This window comes from Pseudophryne corroboree, chromosome 4 (assembly GCF_028390025.1).
Source record: "Pseudophryne corroboree isolate aPseCor3 chromosome 4, aPseCor3.hap2, whole genome shotgun sequence".
In the NCBI taxonomy this organism is placed as follows: domain Eukaryota; kingdom Metazoa; phylum Chordata; class Amphibia; order Anura; family Myobatrachidae; genus Pseudophryne; species Pseudophryne corroboree.
In genome coordinates, this window is record NC_086447.1 from 599,358,901 (window position 1) to 599,383,786 (window position 24,886).

The 24,886-nt window shown below is 46.8% G+C and overlaps 1 protein-coding gene across 2 annotated transcripts in view; it reads left to right on the top strand.

Moving 5' to 3' along the window:
- CCSAP (centriole, cilia and spindle associated protein) overlaps positions 1-24,886 on the top strand; it is a 63,898-nt gene that overhangs the window by 24,771 nt on the left and 14,241 nt on the right. The window contains exons 1-3 of one of the 2 annotated variants that reach the window (XM_063917560.1): positions 9,683-9,812; positions 9,902-10,297; positions 18,671-18,915. In XM_063917560.1, the coding sequence (XP_063773630.1) occupies positions 9,949-10,297; positions 18,671-18,915 (594 nt within the window). In that variant the 5' untranslated portion in view covers positions 9,683-9,812; positions 9,902-9,948. Of the gene's footprint in view, positions 1-9,682; positions 9,813-9,901; positions 10,298-18,670; positions 18,916-24,886 lie in introns of those variants that run through there. The other variant, XM_063917559.1, reaches the window with a different exon arrangement.

Genomic DNA, 24,886 nt, shown 5'->3' on the forward strand with positions numbered 1-24,886 from the left:
TAAACAGGCACCATATATGACAAATTTATAGTAATTTTTATCAAATACATTGTGACCAATGATTCACATCCCTTATACCCTTATTGAATTGGGTTACTATTAGGTGGATGAAGGTCACATTTAAATTAAAATCAAATTTAATAACAACTGTGTGGGATGACACGATTAACCTAAATAGCAGGGCTGACGCGCAGTATTGGCACCCCAGTCTTCCTTTTTTACTGCAATCATACCACACTGTATATGCCCAACCTCTGCTGATCTTGGAAGCGATACAGTATTGGGCCTTGCTAGTACTTGGGGCCTAATTCAGAGTTGATCGCAGCAGCAAATTTGTTAGCAGTTGGGCAAAACCATGTGCAGTGCTGTTGTGGCAGATATAACACTTGCAGAGAGGAGTTAGATTTGGGTGGGTTATTTTGTTTCTGTGCAGGGTAAATACTGGCTGCTTTATTTCTACACTGCAATTTAGATTTCAGTTTGAACACACCCCACCCAAATCTAAAGGGCCCTACAAATTCGCTGAGCTGCCCGACCGCCAATTCGGCAGACGGGTGACCCGGCGGCGGGGGGGAGGTGACTGGGAGAGAAGTTTCTTCACTTCTCCTGTCACCTGGCTCCATAGCAATGCATGCTAATATGGATGATATTGTCCATATTGGCCTGCATGTTTTTTTGTTTTTTTTTTAATTCAACAATTTTTATTAGATTTTTTTATAGAAATACAAGAACAGGGAAGACCTTCATGATATAGACATACCAAAAACCGGAGAGAAACCGGTATTGTTACAATAATCCATCGTAAGGTGCTTTTAAGCCACATCAGTGAGACAACAGACACATAGTCGGTAATTGTAGGCTTGAGTAAGAGGTAAAGGATATAAACAATCTTAACCTAAATGAGGTCTAGGAAATGATGAAGACATTACCGACGTGCGTCTCGGCATAAGAAATCACCATATTCCCAAAGCTAAGCATACAATTCTACCTGAGGATTCACAGGACATCAGTATACCCGAGAGGTCAGTAAAGAAGACAGACAGGAGGGGAGGGGTGGGGTGGGAAGAGAAACAAATGGGGAAAACAATACAAGTATAATCATAACATGAATGAGTAGCGGCCAAAGAAGTCCTAAGTAAAAATATTAAAGAAGTAATTCAGGCATGGTTAGCCGTTCTAACTAAAGAGAAGGTTCAGTACCCATATGGCATCAGACTAAACATACAGCATGGGGGTATTAAAATTAATATAATTGCATTTCCTAAGAAAACAGCAGGAGGTCCCAAAGGAACAGTACATGGGCCTAGGTTGTCAAGAGGCCCTATCGATTTGTCTATATAGATACCACGTTGTGGTCTCAAAAAGTTTATAGATGAACGACTGTACATCCGGGTCTAGAGTATCAATATACTTTTCCCACTTCTTGGCAAACCGCCTGACCCCCAATTCAATATCAGGAAGAGTAGCACGCCTCTCAAAATAAATAATCCGGAGGGTCATGTGTTTCACAGCCATCAAAGAAGGGGTAGATGGTTTGATCCAATTATTAAGAATTTGTTTCTTGGCTATTGTCAGGATAACAGAGAGTACCGGAACAATGTCTCTATCTTCAGGCCCAAGAGACCACTCCCTAAAATCAAGTAGCAAACAAGCCTTCGGGCGTTTTATTAACCGTAAGTTAAATACTATGTTGAGATAAGCGACCACCTTGTACCAAAACTTAGATATTTTCCGGCAAGACCACATATTGTGGTACAAGGTGGCACTCTGCGCAGTACATTTGATGCAACAGCCAGTGTCGTCAGGGACCATGTGTGCCCTCTGATTAGGCGCTATATATGCCCTTTGGAGCGTCTTCAAGTGAACCTCTTGCAAAGAGGCAGAGTATAAGAACCTAAAAGTGGGTAAAATGTTATCTAACAATTCAGCGCACGATCCCAAATTGGGGATATCTCTGGCCCATGAAGACAACGCGGAACCCCAGAGCCGGTCTCTATATGAGACCCTAAAGGTGTTTCTGAAGTAACTAAGATGGTAAGGACAATCTTTAGTAAGCACCATTAAGGTGCGCAGCGGGTCTGTGGTAGCCTCAGAAATCATTGGGTGAGACTGGGATTGAGCAAAGTGTCTAGCCTGCAGGTACATAAAAAACTCCCGGTGGGAAATGCCAAATTTTATCTGGATATCAGAGAAAGAAAGCACTGCGTTGCCTCCTGGGTCGTATATGTCTCTAATAGCTGCGATCCCCTTTTCTCTCCAACTCAAAAAATGTGCGTTCTCAAGGCCAGGAAGGAAACATGGGTTACCCCAAAACGTAGTGTGGAGAGAGGTGTCAGGTTTTCTCTGGGCTTTAGTGTGAGTGGCCTGCCATGCTCGATATGTATGCCAAAATAAAATATTGTGTTTTATCTCAGATGGGAGTCGGGAGTTTGGGGTGTGTAAGAGTGCAGCAGGGGAGAAAGGATGGAATACGGCCAGTTCAAGTGGCAAGTTAGTAAATACTGATCTGCCCCAAAGCCAGTCTGTGATATACCGGTACATCGCTGCTCTACTAAATAGAACAGGATCCGGGATTCCCATACCTCCCTCTTCACATAATAGCTGTAACCTAGCGTAGGGGACTCTTGGTCGTTTACCTGCACATAGAAATCTAGTGAAACACTGTTTAAGAAAAAGGACATCTTTCTCAACAAGGGCAATAGGGAGCATAAGAAGAAAATAAGTAATCTTGGGAAAAACAACAGATTTAATAACTTCTGCGCGACCCATAAGAGACGAGGGCAGAGACGCCCAGTCTGTAAGGATTTTAGACGGGTTCACTACGATATGCCGGCGGTCAGGCTCCCGGCGACCAGCATACCGGCGCCGGGAGCCCGACCGCCGGCTTACCGACAGTGTGGCGAGCGCAAATGAGCCCCTTGCGGGCTCGCTGCGCTCGCCACGCTACGGGCACGGTGGCGCGCTACGCGCGCCACACTATTTTATTCTCCCTCCAGGGGGGTCGTGGACCCCCACGAGGGAGAATAAGTGTCGGAATGCCGGCTGTCGGGCTTCTGGCACCGGTATGCTGGTCGCCGGGAGTCCGACCGCCGGCATACTGAAAACCACCCATTTTAGACACCTTGGACAAAATAGGACCAAAATTAACCGCATATAGATCCGGGAGGGAAGTAGGGATCTGAACCCCTAAATATCTAAGACTATCTCGAGCCACTGGAAATCGGGACAGGACCGGGTGTAATGGAAAGAGGGAAGAGTCTCCTGAAAGGAGGAGAGTCTCGGATTTAGATATATTAATTTTGTATCCCGCAAAGGAGCCAAATTGTTCAATCAGGGAGACAATCGCAGGGATGGACGTATCAGGATGAGAAATAAATAGAAGCATGTCGTCCGCATACAATGATAAGTTTACCATGGTGTCCATTATTTTTATGCCTGTAAAGCTGGGAGAATTTATTTAAATAAGACAGAAAGAGGTTCGCACAGTCTAGAAGATAGAATTTTATAGTAGTCATTGGCGAAACCGTCAGGGCCCGGAGTCTTCCCAATCTTCAGTCCAGCTATTGCTAAGTGGTGATAGGTGCAAGAAGAGAGGTACAGTGCGACTCTGATATTTGAGGCAGATCAGTAGAAGACCAAAAGCTAGACTTGTGGGTCTGGTTAATAACAGGACGTGCATAAAGATTGGTATAAAGACTGTAGCACCTCAGCAATCTCGGCAGAGGTCCGTACTCTGTCCCCACCTTGGGTGACCAGAGAGTGAATGACCACTTTAGGGTGTCTGCTTTTTAACAAACGGGATAACAGTTTTCCAGACTTATTGCCATATCTGTAGGTGCCACAGTCTCTTGAAAATGAATATTTAGCTTCCATTTGAGAAAGGAGGGTATCAAACAGTGTTTTTTGTGTAAGGTACCGTTCCCTAGTATAAGGGGAGGGGGAGGATTTAAATTCCTGAAAAGAGTGAGTAAGAGCCGCCTGGGCTTCCAAATATATTGTGAGTTTAAATCTAAATCCCTTTTTTTACTATAGGACATAGTGTGCCCCCGAATAACTGATTTTGACGCTTGCCAGAAAAGAGCAGGATCATCGCGCAGAGTTTCTCCATTATACGTATGATAATCCAGCCACGCTGCATCTAATGAGGAGCGGAATTTCAGAGAGCCACTTAAATGAGAGGGGAAGTGCCAGGAGCGAAAAGGGGATTTTTCTGAGAGGAGCATCAATTTCATCCAGCATAAAGCATGGTCCGAAATACAGATATCCTCAATTTTAGAGTCGGCCACTTTTGAAAAAAAGGAGTCAGATAACAGCAGATAATCAATCCTCGAGAACGTGTGGTGCACAGCTGAGAGGCATGTAAATTCCCTTTCTAATGGGTAACATGCGCGCCACACATCCACTAAGGACAACTGCGAGCAAATATAGGGGATACCAATACGTGGTAACGAGGGGGGAGCGAGAGGGGGGGGGGGATTTATCCAAGGTTGGAGAAGAATATAAATTAAAATCTCCACCCAGGATTATAGGAATTTCAGAGTGGCTTAGTAGCTTAGTGACAATGTTCGTATAAAATTGCTTAGAGTAATGATTTGGGAGCATAAATATTACAAAGTAGGAACCTGGATGCATACAATGTGACATCTGCCAGTACATACCGACCCTGAGTGTCATCTAAAAGCGCATGGACAGAGATAGGGACCGTGTGCCGTGCTAAAATAATCACTCCCCTAGCCTTAGAAGAGAAGGAGGAAGAGGCTACCACAGACCAACCCATAGTGTTCAGTTTTACCACCTCATTTGGCATAAGGTGAGATTCCTGAATTAAAACAACATCCATCCCCACCTTCCGAAGATAGAGCAAAATCTTTCTGCGTTTAGCTGGGGAGTTGATCCCTCCCACATTCCACGTACCGACACTCAAACTAGCCATGCATCAAATGAACTGGGAAAACCTGAAAACCTGCGCAGTAACCATAATATCTACAGCCGCCGAAAAACGGATACAAAACATACCGGGGTGGACACATAAGGAGAAGAAGGGGAGGGGGAGAAGAAAATAGGGACAGAAACATAGAAAACACACAAAATATAACATTAACATTGTGAAAGAAAGTCCTGCTAAGGACAATCATAACTTCAGAAAACGTGAACAACCGGTTCAAGCAAGCACAGAGGCTGTCATAGACCGCCAATGAGCCAGCCAGAATTATGAAAACCTGAGGAAAAAATGAGGGATGGGGCGCCCTTACCCACCCTCGGCAGCATAATAAATGAAAATATACGTAGGAAAAATAACAAGAAAATATCAGAGCACACAGAGCATGTTACAGAAAAAGAAAAACGCAGCCTGTCACATAAGAAGAAGGGGGAGATATCTCCGCTAAGCATATATAAGCATTCTAGAAAGATTATATAGCCACAGAAAGACAACAGATGAATAATAAAAATCTAAAACATAAAACAAGGCAAAAAGGTTCAGCCCGCTGTATAAGACCAAAGTCTCTTTTGGGGGAGAAAAAAAAAGAAAGAAAAAACACCTGCAGCAGATTCTACAGCAATAATTAAATTGGCAGACATAACCGGAAACGGAGAAGTCCAGGAGCAATACTCAGCCATCTCGATCCAGGGCGTCATCCGCCTGAGAGGAGTCGTCATCTGCCTTGGATGCCTCAGAAACATAAGCCTCTGCATCTGCAAGATTTGTAAAGTCCCGGAAAGAATTTCCATCAAACAGGCGTAGTCTTGCAGGGAAGAGCAGAGCAAATTTTTTATTCGCCTTTACCAAACTGGAGCAAAGGGGGGTAAATTCCCGACGTGCCCGGGAAACCTCCGCGGAGTAGTCCTGGAAAATGGCCAAACGAGCGCCCTCCCATTGTAAATTCCTATGCCTCCTGGATGCCGTCCATATTGCCTCCTTATGGAGAAAGTTCAGACATTTAAATATAACCACACGTGGTCTGCTATTAGGTGAAGAACGTGGGGGACCCAGTCTGTGGGCTCTCTCGATAACTAAGCCAGTGCATTCATCTTGGATATGCAACAAATCAAGGAGAGACGTTTGTAAAAAAAAAAAGTCAAATCGGGACCTTTCAGTGACTCAGGGAGCCCCAGCACCCGAAGATTCGATCTCCTCGATCTATTTTCAAGATCGTCAACCTTGTTCAGCAGCTGGAAGTGAGATTTCTGGAGCTCATCTTATCTGTGCTTAAGATCCCCAACATCCTGAAAAGTCTCCCCCAGCCTTTGTTCATTTGTAAGAACAGTCTTAGATAACTGCTTGATTTGGGATTTTAGGTCTTTTACTGCCTGCTGCATTTTAGCAGCATGTGCATCCATAATAGGCTCCATGGCATCCCTAACAGCTCTCACTACATCAGCATAAGTCACTGGAGAGGCAGGGGAACAGTCAGGCTCACCTGAGGGAGAAATGTGTTTTGCAGAAGCCTGTTTAATGCTGCCAGCAGCCTGCAGACTCGTTTGTGAGCTAGGTGCGGCGGCCATCTTGGATTCCCCCGGCCGTTTTTTAGACCTCGATCTCTGGGCTTTAGGGGGCATGGGGGAGGACAGAAACCTTTCCATCCAATCCCCAGTACTTTCCCACAGGTAGTGTGCGCCAGGTGCGGAGAAAAGCCGCGAGCGGGAGGCGCTGTGTGCTCCGGTTACCGAGGGTGCAGGAGAGCTGCAGCAATCAGCTTCTCCTCACATGGGCGCCGGAACCGGAAGTGGCCTGCATGTTTAAACGAGCTGACGCCAGCGATGTACGAGCGCGGGGCCGCGCATCGTTCATTGCTGGTGCCTACACACTGAAAGATATGAATGGTATCTTGTTCATTAATGAACGAGATCGTTCATATCTTTCACTGGTATCGACCAGTGTGTAGGGCTCTTTACTCTCTCTGCACACACTGGCGTGCGCAGCACATTTTATTAGGGGGTGCACCTTGGGAGGGGTGTGTCTAGCACCGCCTTTTGGGCATGTTTAGCACCATCTATTGATGGTCAACGCATATAAAATATCCACCTTTGTACCAATCCTAATAAAGCAGATACATTGTCAGATGTTGTGGTGTGCACCAAACAAGCACCCCTGATGGCACTCATGCAATTACACTGCTCCTCCTCAGCCTGGTCTGGCTCCCTCTCTCTTTCCCCTGCAAGCTGCAGTAGCTTACTTACAAGTCAGTCACTCACTGACACTGACAGTCACAGACTAGTTACTGCTGCTGCTGGAAAAACAAGTGACCTGTCAATGCTGCTGCCGGCCGTCTGCCAGTATTGAATTTGTCTTCCTAAGAGGAACGCTGGCTGCATGCTGCTCCTCATCAGTGGCTGGCGTTGGCATAGCATAGAAGGAGAGAGGTGGGCGTGTGACGGATGGGCGTGCGAGCAGCATGACGTAATCACATCACATCACACTGTTTTTGTACATGGAGGTGGAGATGGGAATTTGAAAACCGGTGGCAGTGGCACCCTTGATTAACCCAGGCGTCCGGTCAGTAATGCAGTCCTGCAGCGTGCAGCGCAGAGGGGACAGTAATCAGCCTGCTCGGCAATTGCTGCATCAGGCATGTGAGATCGGGGTGCCAGACATTAGGGGGTGCCTGTGCGCACCAGGCACCCCCCCTGCGCACACCTATGTCTGCACATGTTATATCTGCCCCCCTGCAGTGCACATCATTTTGCCCAACTGCTAACAAATGTGTTGCTGTGATCAACTCTGAATTACCTCCTTGGTTGGGAGTAGGGAGGCCAATCCCGGGCCTTTTTTTTTTTTTTTTTTTTCAAACCCAGGTATCTGGATTGAAAAATGATCAATCCCGGGATACCCGGGATTGGGTTGAAGATTTTAAAATTATAATCTTAATTGCCCCCACCCCCTTCCCGGGCCCGCCCAGCCCACAGAATTACATACCATCCTCTAGGAGTGCGGGCAGGTTCACTTGCTGTGGGCGGTGAAGTGCAATCTGGGCAGCGCGTGCGGCTGGCGTCAGACTGTGCAACGTGCCCACCAGCCCATCTAATTTCCAGAGACCCTCCTCCCACTCACTGAGTCAACCTGGATGCCTCCTCCAAGACGTGTCTGTAATCTCAAACCTGACTGTAAACCCCCTAGAATGTGCTCTTCTACTGCCACACAGTAGGCTGCTTTAGCATCTCTTCTGGAGCAATCTAATGCAGGCCATACACTATGTCAATATCATGTGCGAATACACAATGGGGGTAATTCCAAGTTGATCGCAGCAGGATTTTTGTTAGCAATTGGGCAAAACCATGTGCACTGCAGGGGAGGCAGATATAACATGTGCAGAGAGAGTTAGATTTGGGTGTGGTGTGTTCAATCTGCAGTCTAATTTGCAGTGTAAAAATAAAGCAGCCAGTATTTACCCTGCACAGAAACAAAATAACCCACCCAAATCTAACTTTCTGCACATGTTATATCTGCCTCCCCTGCAGTGCACATGGTTTTGCCCAATTGCTAAAAAAAAATCCTGCTGCGATCAACTTGGAATTACCCCCCATATCGACATCATTCGACCCATTGCATGCACATCGTGCATGTTAATGGGTGAGAATACTGGACCTAATCCAGAGTTGATCCCAGCAGCAATTTTTTTTTAGCAATTGGGCAAAACCATGTGCACTGCAGGGGGGGGCAGATGTAACATGTGCAGAGAGAGTTAGATTTGGGTGGGGTGTGTTCAAACTGAAATCTAAATTGCAGTGTAAAAATAAAGCAGCCAGTATTTACCCTGCACAGAAACCATAGAACCCACCCAAATCTAAATCTCTCTGCACATGTTATATCTGCCCCCCCCCCCCCAGCAGTGCACATGGTTTTGCCTACTTGCTAAAAAAAATTGGACACCCCCCACTAATCACTAATTAGGCATTTGAAAGTTTTCAGTTAGCTTAATTGGGCCAATTATTCAATCAAATAATTATGCAAAAACAAAAAGAAATGACCCCAAAATCAACTTTCATTTCTTTTATTCACCCCAAATTGAATTCAAGTATTTATTTAAACAAAAAATAAATACATTTAAAGTGACCTCGGCTTACTTTCATTTGTAATTAAATGTATCTAATTTGCTTTTTAGCATTTTTCTACTCCAAAAAAATAAATAAAAATAAAAAGTACAAATCGGCCATTTAACCCTTTTTTTTTTGTTTTTTGTTTTTTTTTGTTTATACCATCCAGTATTTCATATGCCCACTAAGAGCCTTCTATATGATTCTGATAACGAAGTTGTCACTTTTTGGGGTCAGGGAAGGTGACATTTTGAAGAAGTCCATACAGCTTCCGTGGATTGGCAATCTTTCTTTCACAGACTCGCACCTACTGTAATTGTATCGAACCCTTTGATGTAGTTTGCTCATACCAAGGAAGAGAATAAAATACAGAAACTCTCTTCTCTGTGCAGCAAATATACAATTTAGTGAAGGTGGAGTAAATGTATTCCATCTCTAGATCACAATTTCGTTTCTGTTGTATATTTGTGTGCAATATTTACATATTTTCATTATATTCTAAACGGTAACATAACATCAATCAGCACAACGAGTGTTTTACAGCACTGACTGGACTGCACTGCTCCTCTGCCTAGACGCGCTCTCATTGGTCTTCGGGCTTTTAAGGGGCGTGGCTCCGACAGTTGTTTTGGTTTAAATGGCCGTGCAGAAGCCAGCCTGCCTGCCGCAGGATTACAGCACATGGGGGGGGGTGTTTACTTTGTGTGTCGTGGTGTGGTTGGAACATGCCTGGCATGGAGAGTTGTTGTTGCCGCACCCGCTGGAAGTAACGCCACGCTGTAAGTTGCTCTGCCAACGGCGTGTACATAAAGCAGTGACACTGTGACAGCGGAGTAACCCTTTCCCTGTACCATCTTCCCTTTTATAGGACTCTGCATGTGACCTGAGCCCGTGTGTCGGGTGAGACCGGACAGGATGCACTGCAAAAATCTCCGTACCGAATATATGAAACGATTCAAAGACCCCCACTGGGATGCCTACAGGAAGTGCTATGAGGAGATGCTGAAGTACAGACTGGCACGCCGGCTGCTGGAGCACGCACATAACCCTTGGATGTGGGAAGGATGGGAGGGAAGCTCAAATTCAAGTAGTGGCCGTTCTACGCCCCCAATAAAGCCACCGGAGCCTGCTCCTGCGCCCCATCAGGCACCAGAGGCCGCTCAGGCGCCCCACAAGCTCCCACACACTGATGACGATAACCGGCCTGATGTGCAGCTGGCAGACCCTGTGGTGCCCACTAGTGGCAGTGGTCCCGTCACACAAGGTATGCTCTCGGGTTCCGGTATGAATGGTCGACCATGTTATGGTCGACAGTCATTAGGTCGACCACTATTGGTCGACATTGACATGGTCGACACATGAAAATGGTCGACACATGAAAGGTCGACATGAGTTTTTTAACTTTTTTGGTGTCGTTTTTTGCGTAAAGTGACTGGGAACCCCAATTAGTGTACCGCGTTCGCTCGCCATGCTTCGGGCATGGTGCCTTCGCTCCGCTACCGCTTCGCTCGGCACACTTTACCGTTCCAATCGTAGTCCATGTGGATCGTAAAGTATGGAAAAGTTCCCCAAAAGAAAAAAAAGTTAAAAAACTCATGTCGACCATTTCATGTGTCGACCATGTTCATGTGTCGACCAGGTCAATGTCGACCAATAGTGGTCGACCTAATGACTGTCGACCATAACATGGTCGACCATGTGAACAGATACCATGCTCTCGTGGGGATGTAGTTATGTGAGGTCACTACCGACGCCGGGATCCTATGTATTAGATCAACGGGAAATTTGGATTTTGTGTACTAGTGGTTGATTTTGAAAAATACAAATTTCTGTTTATACATTTTACTTGTGTGTTTTGTATAACACAATACAGATGTTTACAAATATAAAAAGTTCACAACTGATGTGTGGCTCTGCAGTATGTCAAGGGATTAGGTGGAACCGGAATGGTATGGAACACCAGACCTGCTCCCTATAGCAAACTCTGCCATTCTGGAGCTTGTAGTGCTCGTCCCCTGGGGGGTTCTGGCATCCTGTTTCTCTGACGTCCTAGTGGATGCTGGGTACTCCGTAAGGACCATGGGGAATAGACGGGCTCCGCAGGAGACTGGGCACTCTTTAAAGAAAGATTAGGTACTATATCTGGTGTGCACTGGCTCCTCCCTCTATGCCCCTCCTCCAGACCTCAGTTAGAATCTGTGCCCGGCCAGAGCTGGATGCACCTAGTGGGCTCTCCTGAGCTTACTAGAAAATAAAGTATTTGTTAGGTTTTTTATTTTCAGTGAGGTCTGCTGGCAACAGACTCACTGCTACGTGGGACTTAGGGGAGAGAAGCAAACCTACCTGCTTGCAGCTAGCTTTTGCGTCTAAGGCTACTGGACACCATTAGCTCCAGAGGGATCGAACACAAGGCCCGACCTCGATCGTCCGTTCCCGGAGCCGCGCCGCCGTCCCCCTTGCAGAGCCAGAAGACGGAAGATTCCAGAGAAAATCGTCGGCTGAAGACTCCGTTCTTCTATAAGGTAGCGCACAGCACTGCAACTGTGCGCCATTGCTCCCACAGCACACCACACGCTCCGGTCACTGGTGGGTGCAGGGCGCTGGGGGGGGGGGGGGGGCGCCCTGGGCTGCAATTTGTATACCTTACTTGGCAAAATGCACATAATACAGTTCTAAACTGTATATGTGCCTAATCCCCCGCCATAAATATTATTAAAAAAGCGGGAGAAGCCCGCCGCTGAAGGGGCGGGGCTATCTTCCTCAGCACAGCCAGCGCCATTTTCTCTTCACAGCTCCGCTGGAAGGACGCTCCCCAGGCTCTCCCCTGCAGTATACACTACGGAAAGGGTAAAAAAGAGAGGGGGGGCACATAAATTTAGGCGCAATTGTGATAATAAGCTGCTATTGGGGGGAAAATTCACTTTGTATTAGTGTAAATCCCTCTATTATATAGCGCTCTGGTGTGTGCTGGCATACTCTCTCTCTCTCTGTCTCCCCAAAGGACTTTGTGGGGTCCTGTCCTCAGTCAGAGCATTCCCTGTGTGCGGTGTGTCGGTACGGCTGTGTCGACATGTTTGATGAGGACGCTTACGTGGAGGCGGAGCAGGAGCCGATAAGTGTGATGTCGCCCCCTGCGGGGCCGACACCAGAGTGGATGGATATGTGGAAGGTATTAACAGACAGTGTCAACTCCTTGCATAAAAGGTTCGATGACGTAACAGCTTTGGGACAGCCGGCATCTCAGCCCGTGCCTGCCCAAGCGTCTCAGAGGCCATCAGGGGCTCAAAAACGCCCGCTACCTCAGATGGCAGACACAGATGTCGACACGGAGTCTGACTCCAGTGTCGACGAGGATGAGACAAATGTACAATCCACAAGGGCCATCCGATGCATGATTACGGCAATTAAAAATGTGTTGCACATTTCTGACATTAACCCGGTTACCACAAAAAAGGGTATTATGTTTGGGGAGAAAAAGCAGCCAGTGACTTTTCCCCCATCTGATGAGTTAAATGAATTGTGTAAAGAAGCGTGGAGTTCCCCAGATAAGAAACTAGTGATTTCTAAGCGGTTACTAATGACGTACCCTTTCCCGCCAACTGATAGGTTACGCTGGGAGACATCTCACACGCTTATTAAAAAAGGTGGCACTGCCGTCTCAGGATACGACCGCCTTTAAAGGAGCCTGCAGATAGAAAGCAGGAGGCTATCCTGAAGTCTGTATATACACACTCAGGTACTATACTGAGACCTGCTATTGCTTCAGCATGGATGTGTAGTGCTGCAGCAGCATGGTCTGATTCCCTGTCAGATAACCTTGATTCCCTTGATAGGGATACTATTTTGCTAACCATAGAGCATATTAAAGACGTAGTCTTATATATGAGGGATGCACAGAGGGACATTTGCCGGCTGGCATCTAGAATTAATGCAATGTCCATTTCTGCCAGAAGAGTATTATGGACTCGGCAGTGGACAGGTGATGCTGATTCTAAAAGGCACATGGAAGTTTTGCCTTATAAGGGTGAGGAATTGTTTGGGGACGGTCTCTCGGACCTCGTGTCCACAGCAACAGCTGGGAAGTCGACTTTTTTACCTCAGGTTCCCTCACAGCCGAAGAAAGCACCGTATTATCAAGTACAGTCCTTTCGGCCCCAGAAAGTCAAGCGGGTCAGAGGCGCGTCCTTTCTGCCCAGAGGCAGGGGTAGAGGGAAAAAGCTGCACCAGACAGCCAGTTCCCAGGAACAAAAATCCTCCCCTGCTTCCGCTAAGTCCACCGCATGACGCTGGGGTTCCACAGGTGGAGCCAGGTGCGGTGGGGGCCCGTCTCCGGAACTTCAGCGACCAGTGGGTTCGCTCACAGGTGGATCTCTGGGTTCTACAAGTGGTATCTCAGGGATACAAGCTGGAGTTCGAGACGTCTCCCCCTCGCCGTTACCTCAAATCAGCCTTGCCAGCTACTCCCAAGGAAAGGGAGGTAGTACTGGCGGCAATTCACAAGCTGTACCTCCAGCAGGTGATAATCAAAGTTCCCCTCCTTCAACAGGGACGGGGTTACTATTCCACAATGTTTGTGGTACCGAAACCAGACGGTTCGGTGAGACCCATTCTAAATCTGAAATCCTTGAACACTTATATAAGGAAGTTCAAGTTCAAAATGGAATCGCTCAGGGCGGTTATTGCAAGCCTGGAAGAGGGGGATTTTATGGTATCACTGGACATCAAGGATGCTTACCTACATGTCCCCATTTACCCACCTCACCAGGATTACCTCCGATTTGTGGTACAGGACTGCCATTACCAATTCCAGACGTTGCCGTTTGGTCTGTCCACGGCACCGAGGGTATTTACCAAGGTAATGGCCGAAATGATGATACTCCTTCGAAAGAAGGGAGTTTTAATTATCCCGTACTTGGACGATCTCCTTATAAAGGCGAGGTCCATGGAGCAGTTGTTGGTCGGAGTAGCACTATCTCGGGAAGTGCTACAACAGCACGGCTGGATTCTGAATATCCCAAAGTCGCAGCTGGTTCCTACGACGCGTCTGCTGTTCTTGGGTATGATTCTGGACACAGAACAGGAGAAGGTGTTTCTCCCGGAGGAGAAGGCCAAGGAGTTGTCATATCTGGTCAGAGACCTCCTGAAACCAAAACAGGTGTCGGTGCATCACTGCACGCGAGTCCTGGGAAAGATGGTAGCTTCTTACGAAGCAATTCCCTTCGGCAGGTTCCATGCAAGGATCTTTCAGTGGGATCTGTTAGACAAGTGGTCCGGATCGCATCTTCAGATGCATCGGTTGATCACCCTGTCCCCGAGGGCCAGGGTGTCTCTGCTGTGGTGGCTGCAGAGTGCTCATCTTCTCGAGGGCCGCAGATTCGGCATTCAGGACTGGGTCCTGGTGACCACGGATGCAAGCCTCCGAGTTTGGGGGGCAGTCACTCAGGGAAGAAACTTCCAAGGACAATGGTCGAGTCAGGAGACTTCCCTGCACATAAATATTCTGGAACCAAGGGGCATTTACAATGCCCTAAGTCAAGCAAAACCCCTGCTTCAAAACCAGCCGGTGCTGATTCAGTCAGACAACATCACGGCGGTCGCCCATGTAAACCGACAGGGCGGCACAAGAAGCAGGATGGCAGTGGCAGAAGCCACAAGGATTCTCCGATGGGCGGAGAATCACGTGATAGCACTGTCAGCAGTGTTCATTCCGGGAGTGGACAACTGGGAAGCAGACTTCCTCAGCAGGCACGACCTCCACCCGGGAGAGTGGGGACTTCATCCAGAAGTCTTCCAGCTGATTGTAAATCGTTGGGAAAGGCCACAGGTGGACATGATGGTGTCCTGCCTCAACTAGAAAGCTAAAAAGATATTGCGCCAGGTCAAGGGACCCTCAGGCGATAGCTGTGGACGCTCTAGTGACACCGTGGGTGTACCAGTCGGTTTATGTGTTCCCTCCTCTTCCTCTCATACCAAAGGTACTGAGGATAATAAGAAAGAGAGGCGTAAGAACTATACTCATCGTTCCGGATTGGCCAAGAAGAACTTGGTACCCGGAACTACAAGAAATGATCTCAGAGGACCCTTGGCCTCTGCCGCTTCGACAGGACCTGCTACAGCAGGGGCCCTGTCTGTTCCAAGACTTGCTGCGTTTGACGGCATGGCGGTTGAACGCAGGATCCTGATGGAAAAGGGCATTCCGGTTGAAGTCATTCCTACGCTGATAAAAGCTAGGAAGGATGTGACAGCAAAACATTATCACCGCATATGGCGAAAAAAATATGTTGCTTGGTGTGAGGCTATGAAGGCCCCAACAGAGGAATTTCAGCTGGGTCGATTTCTGCACTTCCTACAGTCAGGAGTGACTATGGGCCTAAAATTGGGATCCATAAAAGTCCAGATTTCGGCCCTGTCTATTTTCTTTCAAAAAGAACTGGCTTCACTGCCTGAAGTTCAGACGTTTGTTAAGGGAGTGCTGCATATTCAGCCCCCTTTTGTGCCTCCAGTGGCACCTTGGGATCTCAACTTAGTGTTGGATTTCCTAAAATCACATTGGTTTGAGCCACTTCAGACCGTGGAGTTGAAGTATCTCACGTGGAAAGTGGTCATGCTTTTGGCCTTGGCTTCGGCTAGGCGTGTGTCAGAATTGGCGGCTTTGTCATGTAAAAGCCCTTATCTGATCTTCCATATGGACAGGGCAGAATTGAGGACTCGTCCCCAATTTCTCCCTAAGGTGGTATCAGCGTTTCATTTGAACCAACCTATTGTGGTGCCTGCGGCTACTCAGGACTTGGAGGCTTCCAAGTTGCTGGACGTAGTCCGGGCCCTGAAAATCTATGTTTCCAGGACGGCTAGAGTCAGAAAAACTGACTCTCTCTTTATCCTGCATGCACCCAACAAGCTGGGTGCTCCTGCTTCTAAACAGACTATTGCTCGCTGGATCTGTAGCACGATTCAACTTGCACATTCTGCGGCTGGACTGCCGCATCCTAAATCAGTAAAAGCCCATTCCACGAGGAAGGTGGGCTCTTCTTGGGCGGCTGCCCGAGGGGTCTCGGCTTTACAACTTTGCCGATCTGCTACCTGGTCGGGATCAAACACGTCTACAAAATTCTACAAGTTTGATACCCTGGCTGAAGAGGACCATGAGTTTGCTCATTCGGTGCTGCAGAGTCATCCGCACTCTCCCGCCCGTTTGGGAGCTTAGGTATAATCCCCATGGTCCTTACGGAGTACCCAGCATCCACTAGGACGTCAGAGAAAATAAGAATTTACTAACGGTAATTCTATTTCTCGTAGTCCGTAGTGGATGCTGGGAGCTTGTCCCAAGTGCGGACTTCTGCAATACTTGTATATAGTTATTGCTTAACTATAGGGTTATTGTTCTGAGCCATCTGTTGAATGAGGCTCAGCTGTTGTTCATACTGTTAACTGGGTATAGTTATCACAAGTTGTACGGTGTGATTGGTGTGGCTGGTATGAGTCTTACCCTGGATTCCAAATCCTTTCCTAGTAATGTCAGCTCTTCCGGGCACAGTTTCCCTAACTGATGTCTGGAGGAGGGGCATAGAGGGAGAAGCCAGTGCACACCAGATATAGTACCTAATCTTTCTTTAAAGAGTGCCCAGTCTCCTGCGTAGCCCGTCTATTCCCCATGGTCCTTACGGAGTACCCAGCATCCACTACGGACTACGAGAAATAGAATTACCGGTGAGTAAATTCTTATTTTTTGCTAGTTCAGGGTGCTGCACGAATCCAGTCAGGAATTCCAGTTAATACTAATACTATTGGAGCAGTTTTAATTAATTAATTAGTGACCATTTAACTCCCAGGCTAAGTGTCGCAAGCTATTCCATTATATCTGGCAACTAACTTGAAGGATGCAATTATCACAGATTTCTGTTCGTACCCTCCTGAGGTGCAATCAGAAGTCTGTATTAAGTAGGTTTTCATGGCTATTTGCAACCAGACACCTGCAAGGCGGCTAATCCCGGCCATTATTATGTGAAAAAGTAGCCGATAGCGGGAAGTGATGGAATAGCTCCTGGGAGCTAAATTCCACAAATTAATTGAATTACCCTCCACTAGAGAATCTAAATATTTTACACAAATTCTCAATGGGAATATGCCTCCAATACAGTGAGGATTTCTTATAAGATATATTGCCATATAATACCAAACAAAACAAGTAGAGAAGTTGCCAAAAGCAACCCATCAACTTCTAACGATCATTTTATAGAGTATACTTGATAAATGCTAGCTATGGACATTTACTATACATTTAAGGTGTCTGCCACCCCGCCTGCCAAAGTGATCTCCCGTGCAACGTATCTGGGGTGCTGCTGCTGAGGGAGGACGCTGTGCATGCACTGCAGGAAATTCAGCAAGGGTGCAGTGTTACCACGGTGTAGCAAAAATCCTTCCTGAACAAGCAGCAACCAGTGACTCCCAGGCTTGCTCAAGTATCTCCAGTGGGCCAAGAGTCCATTCAGTAAGTGTATTTCGTAGACTTGGGTGGTGGTGGTGGTGGGAATGTGTTCTGGTTGGTATGGGGTCCCCCACAAGTTTGTTGCCCTGTGCTTCCACAAACCTTAATCTCCATTTATCCACTTCTCCTCTCTTTAAAAGGTTTAATACATTTCCCCCTATATTCTTGAAATCTCACAATGAAATGAGCAATATGCTTCTATCAGTATTTCAGTGTTTCCCTTTGCCAGTAGAATAAACTAAACTAATAATCCAATTTTGAGCAACCATGTTCTGTATATTATGGAATACATGAGAATATTATGTATTCTTGTTTCAGTGAACTCCTGAATTAGTACCTCCTTAAAAACCAAACATTTCCAAAATGTAATTATCTTGTGATTAAAGAGTGTAAAATTTCTATTCTATTATCCATGCATATGGTGCCAGATAGTTCAGTGGTTCTCAAACTGGGTCCCTCGGCTTGTTGGTCCAGGACCAAATAAAATTATTTATGGTCAAAGTAACAGGTAATATTCGTGCTAGTGTCTGGCAATCCTAAAACCTGTGGACATTCAGAAACAAAAACGACACCACCACATAACAGAACCTAAGGATGTCAGGTAAGCATGATTTTCATTTAATTATTTACTATTATTATTATTATTTATTAATAATTAAAAAAAAAAAAAATATATATATATATATATATATATATATATATATATATATATATAATATATAATTTTTTTTTTTTTTAAATGTATCAATAAAAAAAAGACCCGTTTTATGCCAAGAAAATAATGCTGATACTCTAGGGTGCTGTGATTTCCAAAAAGTTTGGGAACCACTGACCCAGTCAGTAATCATGTTCTGTTGTAAATATTACACCCCTGGTATTTTGAAGGTTACAGTACTAATCTTCCCAATTATCCGTCTTGGCATTCTCCACCTCCTGCCAATAAAATAACTACCGCTGCCAACAGTCGCAGTCTCTCCTAGCCCTGTACTGTCTTTCTCGGCATATTATGCTCCTTGCAGTGTATATACATTTGCTTGGACAGGGAGATCTTTACCTTCTGTTTTGGCAATGTATGTTATTTGTTTGTATCACGGTACCTACAATGTGTTGGAGCTTTATAATTATAAGATAAATCATTTTGTTTTGGGACAGAGACTACCAGTCACAGTGAGAAGAACACAGAACTGGATGAAAAATCTGTAAGTCGCTCCAGGCCACAGCATAGTCATCGAGCCGCATCCAGAAAGGACGGTCAAAAGGCAGCTAAAAGTCCACAAAAAACTAATTTGACCAAAGAAAGCAGGCACGCTTTTGCTCTCTATGCCTGTGGCGAGAGAAAAAAGGACACGGGAAGCCAGAAGACCCACAATGTGTGTGCTCCCACCCAGGAAAATGAGGTGTGTGGTTATTTCTCCAGAGAAAAGGGTTTATCTGATAATCTGTCTGCAGAGATTGTCAAGGCTATTAATGTGAGGAAATTCAAGACCGGGTGAGATTCCATCTGTGCGGGCCTTAAGGCCCGTATTCACGGACAGATGTGGGCAGAGATGTGTGCTGAGCGTGCGGGGGGATGGCGGAGGGGCCGCGGGTGAAATGAGTGACCTGCTAGATTGAGCCTGCATGCAGACCAATCCAGCACCAGCGATAGCGATGCACGGGGCTGCACATCGCTATTGCTGTAGGGGGTACACACAGACAGATCATGCTTAAAATCTAAGCAATCTAGTCAGATTGCTTAGATTATCGCTCCGTGAGTATCCCCCTTGGGTGGTATTCATGTGACCGCCGGTCAGCTGACCGGCAGTCACATGACCTCCTCCACCAGCCCGACGGGTCACTGTCCCGATGGTCGGCATGCCGACCAACAGGGACTATTTCCACTCGTGGGTGTCCACGACACCCACCGAGCCCGCAAGGGGCTTGCTGCACTCTCCCCTCCCCGCCGGGATCCCGGCGTCGGTATGCTGCCGGGATCCCAGCGTCGGTAAGCTGACCGGCGGTCAGGAGACCGCCGGTCAGCCGTACTACACCCTCCCCCTTTATAGTGCACTTACACACGTTATCATGATCTGTTTGATATGCCCACACATGTGGCTGTCCAGAACGGACAGGTCAGGTCATTTGGATGGTCATGTTGGGCCCATCATCCAGATCATGTCTCTTTGCCGTGGTTTTCCCCATTTATGAAACACATCAGCAGTCCTGATAAACCGTTTTAATCATTTTGGGCCCACACTTTTACTGTATGCTTGGGTACATTTTTTTCCTTTATTAAATAAACTACCTAAGCACCATTTTAATTGTCTTGTCGCAGTGCGACTATACATGTAGACATCTGTCTCCATTGGCAATGTTTGTTCTGGCATCCTGTATTTGCTAGTTCAGAGTGTAAAATTGTCCTTTGCAGTGTGTGAGACTCGGTGTGTCGTGGATATTGGGGCTAATGCAGAGCTATAAGTAAATTTATGTACATTACTCAAATAAATGTGTTTGGAAAAATAGTGTGTTTTTTAGCCCAGATTCGGTGCTATACAGCATGTATCTTGAGATGCAGGCGCCTCTCCTTAGATAGTATATGTGGGGGCGGGGCTCTAGCTGCTTGTAATGAGAGGTGCTACTTTAAGGAGATTTGTAGTACTACACATATAAAAAAAAAGGGGGGGGATACAGGTGCGCTATGCAATATCTGTAGCATGCGTCTGGTTTTCTACAAGCCATTATCACCACAAGTTCATATGCACACCTACATTAACCATCTAAGGTACATGCGCAAGCAGTTTCCCAACGATTATTTCATTGCTATAGCTGAATAGTTGGGATTAGCAATTGAAATGCAGACTGTCTGCATATTTTGTTACAGCCCTTCATTATTCAGATAAAGGGACAGATTCTTTAACCTTGAGAAGGGATAAAGAAGTGATAAGTGCAAGGTGATCACGCACCAGCCAATCAGCTCCTAACTGTCATTTTTCAAATCCATAATGACTTAATAGTGCGTTATCACCTTCCACTTATCACTGCTTTATCACTTCTCTAGGCTTAATACATCTGCCGCAGGATTCCCTCATTGCTCACACAACATTGCACTGTATTAGGACTGTAGTGGTCACTGTGGGCCACCTGACTCATTCATCATTGATTGGGTTTGGATACTTTTGAGCATGCATTAGGGTTCAAATGGACATTTCACTGCTTGATCTATATTATCTGGATTACTACTATTTTTTCTCTAACGTCCTAAGTGGATGCTGGGACTCCGTAAGGACCATGGGGAATAGCGGCTCCGCAGGAGACTGGGCACAAAAGTAAAAGCTTGAACTAGCTGGTGTGCACTGGCTCCTCCCCCTATGACCCTCCTCCAAGCCTCAGTTAGATTTTTGTGCCCGAACGAGAAGGGTGCATGCTAGGTGGCTCTCCTGAGCTGCTTAGAGTAAAAGTTTATTTTAGGTTTTTTATTTTCAGTGAGTCCTGCTGGCAACAGGCTCACTGCATCGTGGGACTAAGGGGAGAAGAAACGAACTCACCTGCGTGCAGAGTGGATTGGGTTTTCTTAGGCTACTGGACATTAGCTCCAGAGGGACGATCACAGGTTCAGCCTGGATGGGTCCCGGAGCCGCGCCGCCGGCCCCCTTACAGAGCCAGAAGAACGAAGAGGTCCGGTGAAATCGGCGGCAGAAGACGTTCCTGTCTTCAACTAAGGTAGCGCACAGCACTGCAGCTGTGCGCCATTGCTCTCAGCACACTTCACACTCCGGTCACTGAGGGTGCAGGGCGCTGGGGGGGAGCGCCCTGAGACGCAATAAAAACAGAAATACCTTAGGATGGCAAAAGAAATACATCACATATAGCTCCTGGGCTATATGGATGTATTTAACCCCTGCCAGTTTTCCAGAAAAAAGCGGGAGATAAGGCCGTCGTGAAGGGGCGGAGCCTATCTCCTCAGCACACAAGCGCCATTTTCCCCTCTCCGTTCCGCTGGAAGGACGGCTCCCTGACTCTCCCCTGCAGTCCCTACAGAATCGGGGTAAAAACGAGAGAGGGGGGGCACTATTGGCAGCTAAATTATAAACAGCAGCTATAAAAGGGAGTAACACTTATATAAGGTTATCCCTATATATATATATATATATATATATATATATATATATATATATATATATATATATATATATATATATATATATATATATATATATATATATATATATATATATATATATATATATAATATAGCGCTCTGGTGTGTGCTGGCAAACTCTCCCTCTGTCTCCCCAAAGGGCTAGTGGGGTCCTGTCCTCCTATCAGAGCATTCCCTGTGTGTGTGCTGGGTGTCGGTACGATTGTGTCGACATGTATGAGGAGGAAAATGATGTGGAAGCAGAGCAATTGCCTGTATTAGTGATGTCACCCCCTAGGGAGTCGACACCTGACTGGATGGTTGTATTTAAAGAACTACGTGACAATGTCAGCACTTTACAAAAAACTGTTGACGACATGAGACAGCCGACAAATCAATTAGTGCCTGTCCAGGCGTCTCAGACACCATCAGGGGCGATAAAACGCCCGTTACCTCAGTGGGTCGACACAGACCCAGACACGGATACTGAGTCCAGTGTCGACGGTGAGGAGACAAACGTAATGTCCAGTAGGGCCACACGTTACATGATCACGGCAATGAAGGAGGCATTGAACATTTCTGACACTACAAGTACCACAAAGAAGGGTATTATGTGGGGAGTGAAAAAACTACCAGTAGCTTTTCCTGAGTCAGATGAATTAAATGAGGTGTGTGATAAAGCGTGGGTTTCCCCCGATAAAAAAGTGCTAATTTCTAATAAATTATTGGCACTATACCCTTTCCCGCCAGAGGTTAGGGCGCGTTGGGAAACACCCCCTAAAGTAGATAAAGCGCTCACACGTTTATCTAAACAAGTAGCGTTACCGTCTCCTGATACGGCCGCCCTCAAAGAACCAGCGGATAGAAGGCTGGAAAATATCCTGAAGGGTATATACACACATACTGGTGTTATACTGCGACCAGCAATCGCATCAGCCTGGATGTGCAGTGCTGGAGTGGCGTGGTCGGATTCCCTGACTGAAAATATTGATACCCTGGATAGGGACAGTATATTACTAACTATAGAGCATTTGAAGGATGCATTACTATATATGCGTGATGCACAGAGGGATATTTGCACCCTGGCATCAAGAGTGAGTGCTATGTCCATTTCTGCCAGAAGAGCGTTATGGACGCGACAGTGGTCAGGGGATGCGGATTCCAAACGACATATGGAAGTATTGCCGTTTAAAGGAGAGGAGTTATTTGGGGCCGGTCTATCGGACCTGGTGGCCACGGCAACGGCCGGAAAGTCCACCTTTTTACCCCAGGTCACCTCTCAGCAGAAAAAGACACCGTCTTTTCAAACTCAGTCCTTTCGTTCCCATAAGTACAGGCGGGCAAAAAGCCACTCATTTCTGCCCCGGGGCAGAGGAAGAGGAAAAAGACTGCACCAGGCAGCCTCTTCCCAGGAGCAGAAGCCCTCCTCTGCTTCTGCCAAGTCTTCAGCATGACGCTGGGGCTTTACAAGCGGACTCGGACACGGTGGGGGCCCGTCTCAAAAATTTCAACGCGCAGTGGGCTCACTCGCAAGTGGACCCCTGGATTCTGCAGGTAGTATCACAGGGGTACAAACTGGAATTCGAGACGTCTCCCCCTCGCCGGTTCCTAAAGTCTGCTCTACCAAAGTCTCCCTCCGACAGGGAGGCAGTTTTGGAAGCCATTCACAAGCTGTATTCCCAGCAGGTGATAATCAAGGTACCTCTCCTACAACAGGGAAAGGGGTATTATTCCACGCTGTTTGTGGTACCGAAGCCGGACGGCTCGGTGAGACCAATTTTAAATCTAAAATCCTTGAACACTTACATAAAGAGGTTCAAATTCAAGATGGAGTCACTCAGAGCAGTGATAGCAAACCTGGAAGAAGGGGACTATATGGTGTCTCTAGACATCAAAGATGCTTATCTCCACGTCCCAATCTACCCTTCTCACCAAGGGTACCTCAGGTTTGTAGTACAAAACTGTCATTATCAGTTTCGGACGCTGCCGTTTGGGTTGTCCACGGCACCTCGGGTCTTTACCAAGGTAATGGCCGAAATGATGATTCTTCTTCGAAGAAAAGGCGTTTTAATTATCCCTTACTTGGACGATCTCCTGATAAGGGCAAGGTCCAGGGAACAGTTAGAAGTCGGAGTAGCACTATCTCAGTTACTGTTACGTCAGCACGGGTGGATCCTAAATATTCCAAAATCGCAGCTGATTCCAACGACACGTCTCCTGTTCCTAGGAATGATTCTGGACACAGTCCAGAAAAAGGTGTTTCTCCCAGAGGAGAAGGCCAGGGAGTTATCCGAGCTAGTCAGGAATCTCCTAAAACCAGGCCAGGTGTCAGTGCATCAGTGCACGAGGGTCCTGGGAAAAATGGTGGCTTCTTACGAAGCGATTCCATTTGGAAGATTCCATGCAAGAACGTTTCAGTGGGATCTTCTGGACAAATGGTCCGGATCGCATCTTCAGATGCATCAGCGGATAACCCTGTCGCCAAGGACAAGGGTGTCTCTTCTGTGGTGGCTGCAGAGTGCTCATCTACTAGAGGGCCGCAGATTCGGCATTCAGGATTGGATCCTGGTGACCACAGATGCCAGCCTGAGAGGCTGGGGAGCAGTCACACAGGGACAAAATTTCCAGGGCTTGTGGTCAAGCATGGAAACATCTCTTAATATAAACATTCTGGAACTAAGGGCCATTTACAATGCCCTAAGTCAAGCAAAACCCCTGCTTCAGGGTCAGGCGGTATTGATCCAATCGGACAACATCACGTCAGTCGCCCACGTAAACAGACAGGGCGGCACGAGAAGCAGGAGGGCGATGGCAGAAGCTGCAAGGATTCTTCGCTGGGCGGAGAATCATGTGATAGCACTGTCAGCAGTGTTCATTCCGGGAGTGGACAACTGGGAAGCGGACTTCCTCAGCAGACACGACCTTCACCCGGGGGAGTGGGGACTTCATCCAGAAGTCTTCCAAGAGATGGTAAACCGTTGGGAAAAACCAAAGGTGGACATGATGGCGTCCCGTCTCAACAAAAAACTAGACAGATATTGCGCCAGGTCAAGGGACCCTCAGGCAATAGCGGTGGACGCTCTGGTAACACCATGGGTGTACCAGTCAGTGTATGTGTTCCCTCCTCTGCCTCTCATACCAAAAGTACTGAGAATCCTAAAAAGGAGAGGAGTAAGAACTATACTCGTGGTTCCGGATTGGCCAAGAAGGACTTGGTACCCGGAACTTCAAGAGATGCTCACGGAGGACCC